The following is an 8,793-nucleotide window of genomic DNA, read 5'->3' as shown; positions in this document are numbered from 1 at the left end:
AAACGACTTAAGTAGTACTTAAGTACTTTACACAACTGCTCCTTCTAGTGGAATAGTTATGGTTATCCCTGACCAAGTTAAAGTAGTTACATAGGTATTTGGGGACCACACAGTGGACAATCTTAAATACAAGACACAATTTAAAAAACAATAGCAATGGGAGCTCATAGTATCAGCTGGTAGAACATGTTACCTGATCATAACTGTTACAGTAAAATGGATAGGTTTATTACTGTCAGACATTGTTGCCGTCATACTATTAGGTCTATATTTATTGTACATGGTATAACCCATGGGATTATCTTTCACTTAGGAGAAACTAGCTGTTAAAATGATACCCATTCCTTCAAATCCCTTGTTGAGGAAGTGTAGCAGACATGCCTGATGGAAGGTCATTCATTGTATTGCAGGCCTATTGTATTCCTGAAGTCAGAGTCGCTCTCTAGTCATTTACACGTTTCTATCAGCACCAGATTTACTTTTGAAATTCGGAGGAATGCAATCTCCTTGTTGTGATGCAAATAAACCACAATGTCATTTCAAGTGGCTGGGATGTAATAACAGGCCTTTTCGCACGCTTTTTGGTTTCCGTGGTCACGGATTTAACAACATTCTGCACCCTTAATTGTCTCATTATCAATTCCTGCCCTATACACACCATAAAACTTAAACTGGTCGAAATGTGTTATGCGAGTGGTTATTGTTGTTGTTGTTGTTTTGTGGCAAATGCACGAATGAAATGCACGACAGAACTAGAGTTTTACTATCTGAGGTTTACTACTGTGACCAAACCCATCTTTTTATCTAATGTGTTTAGGGTGCATGCATGTTCATAAAAAAAATATATATATATCATTGGGCATGCATGAGAGCCGACTGATGTTGTTACTAACAAAAAGATACAAAGAAACACTAACATTCGTTTCTCCCTTGATAGCATATATAAAATACCGTGTACTGTACAGTACTGAAAGCACCCAAGAGACACATGTATTTGTCTCCTCCTAGTGGAGGAAACGATGCACAATGTGCGCTCCCCTAACAGACGAACACGCCTTGAAAAACGTCGATAACCCGTGAAATACATTTTTTTAACCGAAAATAAAAACCGTACCGCATAAAATAATGTTTTTCTAATTTATGAACAGAATTGACATCCTTAGGACAATTAGCTTTTATTTTACTGCTGAGGTACAGTGGGGGTATAGCTCAGTGGTAGAGCATTTGACTGCAGATCAAGAGGTCTCCGGTTCAAATCCGGATGCCCCCTATTTTGAACCCGCTAATGCGCGAGCTGTGGAGGGGCTGGTGTTATCAAGACTAGTAAATAAAGTGTGGTGTAGCTGTTAAAAACCGTTCGGAATATAAACCTTGGATTACTGATTGACTGACAACCGTGGTATATCAGACCATATACCACAGTCATGAGAAAACATTTATTTTTACTGCTCTGATTACGTTGGTAACCAGTTAATATTCGTAATAAGGCACCTCGGGGGTTTGTGGTACATGGCCAATATACCACGGCTAAAAGGGCTGTGTCCTGACACTCCGCGTTGCGTAAGAACAGCCCTTAGCCGTGGTATATTGGCCAGCCAATCGGCATTCAGGGCTCGAACCACCCAGTTTATAACAGCCCATATACAACTGGTATGACAAAACATTTATTTTTACAGCTACAATTACGTTAGTAACCCGTTTACAATAGCAATAAGGCACCTCGGCAACCCCACCAAATGCACATAGAAATGTGAGTTATATTCAAATCTGGTCCCAATCCCGAAATCACTTTAGCCTTAAACAAGCAAGCGGTTTCTCTCTATTAACATCTAATCATCTCTTCACAGTGTCACAGATTGACACGACATTCCAGTTCTGGCATAGGAACGGTCTGGTGTTTTTTTGTGACCTATTTGTTGATAACACATTCGTCTCATTCTATACTCTGAGGGTTGACCATAATATTCCCAATATCCACTTTTTTAGATACCAGCCCGGCAAACTCGCAGTTTTGCTAAAACACATTTCCTTTCATTTCCACTCGAGCCTACTAAGTGTACAGTCGAGAAGTGTTTAGATCTTAACCCGTATCTGAAGGGCACAATCTCCAGATTATACGACATAATACAGAACATTAATCTGCCTTGCTTGGCAAATACAAAATCTGCATGGGAGCAAGACATTGGTACAAAAATACAAACACAACATGTAAAGTGTTGGTCCCATTTTTTCATAAGCTGAAATAAAAGATCCCAGAAATGTTCCATATGCACAAAAAGCTTATTTCTCTCAAATGTTGTTCACAAATTTGTTTACATCCCTGTTAGTGAGCATTTCTCATTTTCCAAGATAATCCATCCACCTGACAGGTGTGGCATGTCAAGAAGCTGATTAAACAGATCAATCAGTACACAGGTGCACCTTGTGCTGAGGACAATAAAAGGCCACTCTAAAATGTGCAGTTTTGCTACATAACACAATGCCACAAACGTCTCAAGTTTTGAGGGAGTGTGCAATTGACATGCTGACTGCAGGAATGTCCAACAGACCTGTTGCCAGATAATTTAATGTTCATTTCTCTACCATTAGCCGCCTCCAAAGTCATTTTAGAGAATATGGTAGTACATCCAACCGGCCTAAAAACTGCAGACCACGTGTAACCACGCCAGTCCAGGACCTCTACAAACGGCTTCTTCACCTGTGGGATCGTCCGAGAAGGGGGGGGTACTGAGGAATATTTCTTACTGTAAAAAAAACCTTTGTGTGGAAAAACTCATTCTGATTGACTGGGCCTGGCTCCCAAGTGGGTGGGCCTATGCCCTCCCATCCCTGCACCCCTGCCCAGTCATGCGAAATCCTAATACATTTATTTCAATTGACTGATTTCCTTCTATGAAGTGTAACTCAGTAAAACCTTTGAAATTGTTGCATGTTGCGCTTAGATTTTTGTTCAGTATATAAATCATTGGTTCAGGCGTTCCCAAATTGTTCCATGTGTAATTCCCCTACTACAGAGAAGGCAGCCCAGTCACCAGTTTATCAACAATAACATTTATTTGTACAAAAAATATTTTGTACCGTAAAATACATAGCCACTGTATATGTATAAAAATACATGATTAACCTTAAAATCAGACAATACTTGTTTGTCATCTTGCTTTTTACAGAAAGCATGCTACCGTTTTTCACTGTCAAGCAACCCCCTTTTTTCTTCTTTGATATAAATACTTCAAGTAATTTGTGCATTGATAGCTCAGAAGGCTGAGCACCAGTTTGATCCCCATTAGGTCTGGCCTCTTAACCTGTTGTACTGTGGTTTTCCTCAAGTCAGAGGTACAAATCTGTATGTTAAAGAAATCCAATGCAACCTCCCATTCTACCTCTGTGGAGTTCATGAGGACAGGAGGCTTAAATACTGTGATAGGTACATTTTCAGCTTATGTGGGGCATACTGTGTCATCCTTATGGAGTCAGGTCTGACAGGTAAGGATTCTTATGTAAACATGGTGGACCTCTAGAACGGAGTCTCACACACACCACACATAGATGCTTACGCATATGCACACCCTGGCATATCTAGTTGAGGTTCTGCCAGGTTCCTCCAGGCCTCCTCTATCCCGAGGCAGACCTGGACTCTGGTCAGCCCTGGCATACACACTAAGGGCTGGGTAAGGCATGAGGGTGACAGGGCAAGACTGGGGCCACCCCTGGGGCTCAGAGGGGCAGTGTCACTACAGATAGTGGAGATCCTGATCTGGGCACTGTGGCTTTGGCTGCGACGTCTGAGAGGTTGTGTTTGTTGGGTCAAAGGATAGCTGTCCTGGTTCCAATTGGGATGAGCCCACGGAAGGAGTTCTAACTGGCCAGGACACGAGACCTCATCCAGTCCAGACTGGCAGGTAGTCTGGAGGTTAGGAGAAAGAGTTGGAAATGGTTTTGAAAATTTAACTGTGTTTGAGTGACTTTAGGTTATTTATGGGAATGTTATCACACACACACGGAGGCGGCCCAGGCGTGTCTGTAGTTATGCAGTGTACTCACCCCTCCCCTGTGAGGGCACAGCAGGCCTGTACATGCCAGGAGTGGGCTGTGATAGAGCTTAGGGTGAGGCACTGGGAGATCTCTGCCACTGTCATAGAGTCCTTCATGTCCTGCTTGTTGGCCAGAACTAGAATCGCAGCATTCTGTAGGTCCTACACACCAGTCAGACAGGAGAGATAGGCAGGGTTACATTCTGTAGGTCCTACACACCAGTCAGACAGGACAGGAGAGATAGGCAGGGTTACATTCTGTAGGTCCTACACACCAGTCACAGGACAGGAGAGAAAGGCAGGGTTACATTCTGTAGGTCCTACACACCAGTCAGACAGGACAGGAGAGATAGGCATGGTTACATTCTGTAGGTCCTACACACCAGTCAGACAGGACCGGAGAGATAGGCAGGGTTACATTCTGTAGGTCCTACACACCAGTCAGACAGGACCGGAGAGATAGGCAGGGTTACATTCTGTAGGTCCTACACACCAGTCAGACAGGACAGGAGAGAAAGGCAGGGTTACATTCTGTAGGTCCTACACACCAGTCAGACAGGACAGGAGAGATAGGCAGGGTTACATTCTGTAGGTCCTACACACCAGTCAGACAGGACAGGAGAGAAAGGCAGGGTTACATTCTGTAGGTCCTACACACCAGTCAGACAGGACAGGAGAGAAAGGCAGGGTTACATTCTATAGGCCCTACACACCAGTCAGACAGGACAGGAGAGAAAGGCAGGGTTACATTCTGTAGGTCCTACACACCAGTCAGACAGGACAGGAGAGAAAGGCAGGGTTACATTCTGTAGGTCCTACACACCAGTCAGACAGGACAGGAGAGAAAGGCAGGGTTACATTCTGTAGGTCCTACACACCAGTCAGACAGGACAGGAGAGAAAGGCAGGGTTACATTCTGTAGGTCCTACAGACCAGTCAGACAGGAGAGAGGCACAATTATCTCGTTTTTATATTCAACATATTTACACGTCTGAGCGTTTCCTGTGGAAATCTACAGAATCTCTCCGCTGCGACATCTCAGATAATAGAAAATAGCAGCGTCAGCAGAACAGAAACTGAACAGCTCAGCTGTCAATGCACTGATTCACACAGGGGAAATGTTGAAACAACCCATCATGGTTTTGCAATCAGTTTGTTTGCTCTGTAGTGGTGATATGAGTCATATTGAGAGCATGAACACAGCTCACAAGTCAACATGTTAAATCTGCAATATGTCACTTTTTGGGCCACCTGATCAAATTCACATAGAAATGTGAGTTATAGATCTGTCATTCTCATTGAAAGCAAGTCTAAGAAGCAATTTTTTACACCAGCTTCAAACAGCTAAAAATATAATATTTTTGGTTATCAAAAAGATATTTCACAACAGTTTGGATGGTACAACAATTTTCTACACTATCGATTGCTTGTTTGTCACAAACTGAAATTAGGTGAACTATTAGAATTTTAGCAACCAGGAAATGGCGGAACGATTTCTGTATATTGCACCTTTAAAAAGATACATAAGGTGAGTGACAATGGAACGTGAACTACCTAGTAAACAAAGTGCCCTTATTCATAAAAGTAATCCTCACTCATCCACCTGTTGATAAAATAAGGAAATTCCAATCGGCTAATATTTCTGGTGTGTCATATACAGGAAAAGGGAAGTTAAGAATGAATAGTGTGCTTTCCTGCATTTGAAACTGGTCTTCAGAAAAAAAAATCTTAAACAGTGAGGTTGAGCTGACCCTCCTTCCCCCCTTCCCATGATCCCTCCAAAAAACCCAGGTGGTTGTTACCTCATGTGCAAGCATGCGGTGAAGTTCATCTTTGTTCAGATTTAGGCGCTCGCGGTCTGTGCTGTCCACAACCAGAATCACAATCTAAAGAGAGACAAAACAACTGAATACCCTGGCCAAAGAGGACCAACTTACTCACTTAACTTTACCCCTGGCTCGGAGTGCTCTCATCTCATCAACGTTTAGTATGACTTCAGTAACAGTCTAGTGTTAGAGGAATACTCAGGACAGCAGGCTGATATGGTTAGTTCTGTAACAGATGATGTAATAGTGTTCCCATGCCTTATCAATGATAACAACAATCAGCTGCTGGTTAAAGTGTAATAACTCAGTGTTGGCCTAATCGTTGGCGCTGAAAAACATATCGTCTCCAGCTGTAGCTATTCAGACAGTCTCGGAGGGAAAGGGAAGTTAAAGCAAAAAAGGGTTTAGGCATTAGCACCTTCACCAGGGTTCTATTTCTACTCCAGCTGTAACTGGCCAGGAACCAACACACACCTGTACACACTTTGTTACATAAAAAAATACACATGCTGCTCCTCGACAAAGACATTCTGCGGCACACACACCAACATATCCGTACCTCTGTGTTGCAGTAGTAGGAGTTCCAGCTGGCTCTCAGGCTTTCCTGGCCTCCGATGTCCCACACCAGGAAGCGGGTCTTGCGTACAGAGATCTCCTCTACGTTACTGCCAATGGTGGGGGAGGTGTGAACCGCCTCTTTGGTAAGGCTGAGAGGACAGAGCGATTGTTATGACTAAGTGATTATAAATATCATTTGCATAAATTTGAGACTTATGTGATCATGAATTATACAAATCTATTTTGATATCACTCACAATTGGTAGAGGATAGTGGTCTTCCCAGCATTGTCCAGGCCCACTATGATCACTTTGTGTTCTATGAGAGAAGGAAAAAAGGAAAGTGATTTACACACTTCTACATAACAGACACACGGGATTGCCATTCACAGACCTGTGACCCTCAAAGCGAATCAATCATCACCACGATAACACATCTGACTGATGGACTCTCTTTGAAGGGTCTAGCCATGGACTCAAATACCAGATATGAAAAACATGGGCAGACATCTTTATTATCCAAAGGGGTCAAAACATCTGTTTGTTTGCAGTGTTAGGTAAATTAGGTAAAACAAGGGCCATTTGACCCTGATAGTCAACCCCAGCGACCTCTAACCTGCCATCATCTCATCAACGAGGTAAACAGTACTGATTGACAAAATGTTATTGGTTGCATAATACTAATGCAATTCACTATCACTACCGCTACATAGAAAACAGATAATTACACGGGACACGTGTGCAGAACGTTGACACAGTGAACAGGACATCCAGTACCGACTAGCTCGTGTCCGATATAAATTAACCAGTTATTGGAAGGTGCCCGGTGTAGTTAGAAATTTAGCTACGATTTTGGCTATGCCGAAATTAACCATTTGTTGAACTGTCACTAACGTTATTGAAAATCACGTCTAACAGCTTCTTGCGTTCTCATAATTTAAATCCAGTCCATAACAACACTCTGCTACAAAGCAGCTAACGTTATCAAACCAAACAAGCAGAAATTATCAGGCACGGAGTGGAGATTACTTAGGAGCAACAATAATAGCAGTAAATTAGATGTATCCAGGCACACAACTGATTACCTCTGTCTCCGAAGACAGTCATCAGCTTGGTAAAGAGTAGTCCCATATCCACCGGTGATGAGAATGAAGAATATGAAAATATTTCAAACACAGCAAATCAGATAGCTGTTAACGGTAGCTGGCTAGCTAACACAATAGGCAGCCCACACTTCAAGCAAAGATAGCTAACGTTAGCTAGCTAAATAACTGTATTGATAACTAACCCTGTGCTGTGCATCGAGGCTATTTAGCCAACTACCTGGAAAACATTAGGTAGCACAGCCTAGAAAGGTATTTTTCTGACGTTTATCGACACAAACAAAACGAGATATGTGCCCATGGGTTGTCTATCGATACCAAATTGATTCTGCGATCAAAATAGGCAATGCATTCTTTTACTTAGCTAGCTAGATTTTGGGGTATGATTGGAGCGAGTCACCGAAAAAGGCGGGGCAAAGGAATTCCTCAGCAGCTAAAAGCGGGCGTGGCCACGCTTCTGTAGCAAAACATGACGCAAATGTGACGAATGAAATGAGAGCTCTGATGAATGGGAGGACAACGCCATCACCCACATATGGCCGCGGAACTACTTTATAGTTCCTCAAGCATAATTTCAAGCAGGGGAATTCTACATGTTTAGTAACCAAAAGTGAAACAATGACTGTGACATTCACCTAGAATGTCCTTTCTATTCCTGTGATTGAGATTGTGTTTATCATAAACTTCAGGGCATGACTTTCCCAATTTGAATTATTGTCTACAACGATGGCAGAAGTGGGATAGTGTCACAACCTTAGGCGCTATGAAATCTGGATCTTTATTTCACCACAGTGCAGTGTGTAATGTTTTTGCATGTAAACCTCACCCATGGGCACACACTGGTTGAATCAACGTTGTTTCCACGTAATTTCAATGAAATTACATTAAACCAACTTGGAAGAGACGTTGAATTGACGTCTGTGCCCAGTGAGCAGGGTCACTAGCTGATCCCCTTCAATCACATGAATATCCATCAATTGTTTTAAAAACGGCACTCTGCACTAATATCTTAGTTGCCCCGTAAAGTACCGTGTACTTTGACCAAGCCTCATTTCAGGGGAATTCTACAGGTGATATTTATTGATGGCATCAAAAAGTGAAACAATGACTGTGACATTCCCCTGGAATTCCCTTTCTATTCCTGTGAATGAGAATGTGTTTGAATTAACTTCAGGGCTTGACTTTCCCAAGTTAAAATGTCCTGGTGGTAGAAGTGATAGTCCCACAACATGAGGCTTCTGCTTAGAAGTCTGGCTCTTTACGGCAGTGCAGGGAG

The 8,793-nt window shown here is 42.6% G+C and overlaps 1 protein-coding gene and 1 non-coding gene across 3 annotated transcripts; one reads left to right on the top strand and one right to left on the bottom strand.

The window, feature by feature from the left end:
- Positions 1 to 1,198: 1,198 nt before the first annotated feature.
- Positions 1,199 to 1,270, top strand: trnac-gca (transfer RNA cysteine (anticodon GCA)). Its single transcript has one exon. It is a non-coding gene; the product is annotated as a tRNA-Cys (tRNA).
- A 1,765-nt stretch (positions 1,271 to 3,035) lies between these two features.
- LOC139579104 (ADP-ribosylation factor-like protein 5B) lies at positions 3,036 to 7,918 on the bottom strand. 2 transcript variants are annotated; one of them, XM_071407373.1, is made up of 6 exons: positions 7,500 to 7,918; positions 6,673 to 6,733; positions 6,417 to 6,564; positions 5,834 to 5,917; positions 4,042 to 4,193; positions 3,036 to 3,904 (listed from the first exon to the last, which is right to left on the bottom strand). In XM_071407373.1, exons 1-6 carry the CDS (start codon positions 7,543 to 7,545, stop codon positions 3,856 to 3,858), a joined length of 540 nt encoding a protein of 179 aa, XP_071263474.1. In that variant the 5' UTR covers positions 7,546 to 7,918; the 3' UTR covers positions 3,036 to 3,855. The 2 variants fall into 2 exon arrangements, with proteins under 2 accessions (XP_071263474.1, XP_071263485.1); XM_071407384.1 differs by lacking the exons at positions 3,036 to 3,904; positions 4,042 to 4,193 and adding an exon at positions 4,744 to 4,956 and having other exon boundaries at positions 7,500 to 7,684.
- Positions 7,919 to 8,793: the final 875 nt, after the last annotated feature.

Source organism: Salvelinus alpinus, chromosome 1, assembly GCF_045679555.1.
Source record: "Salvelinus alpinus chromosome 1, SLU_Salpinus.1, whole genome shotgun sequence".
Lineage (NCBI taxonomy): Eukaryota > Metazoa > Chordata > Actinopteri > Salmoniformes > Salmonidae > Salvelinus > Salvelinus alpinus.
Note: the sequence above shows the minus strand (reverse complement) of the source record. Positions and strands in the feature narration are given on the sequence as shown.

Coding starts and splice junctions, on each gene's coding strand:
- LOC139579104 (XM_071407373.1), bottom strand. CDS start 7,545: ATGGGACTACTCTTTACCAAGCTGATGACTGTCTTCGGAGACAGAG. Junction 6,734..7,499: donor GACTGTCTTCGGAGACAGAG/GTAATCAGTTGT, acceptor CTTCTCTCATAG/AACACAAAGTGATCATAGTG. Junction 4,194..5,833: donor ACCGCATGCTTGCACATGAG/GTAACAACCACC, acceptor ACTGGTGTGTAG/GACCTACAGAATGCTGCGAT.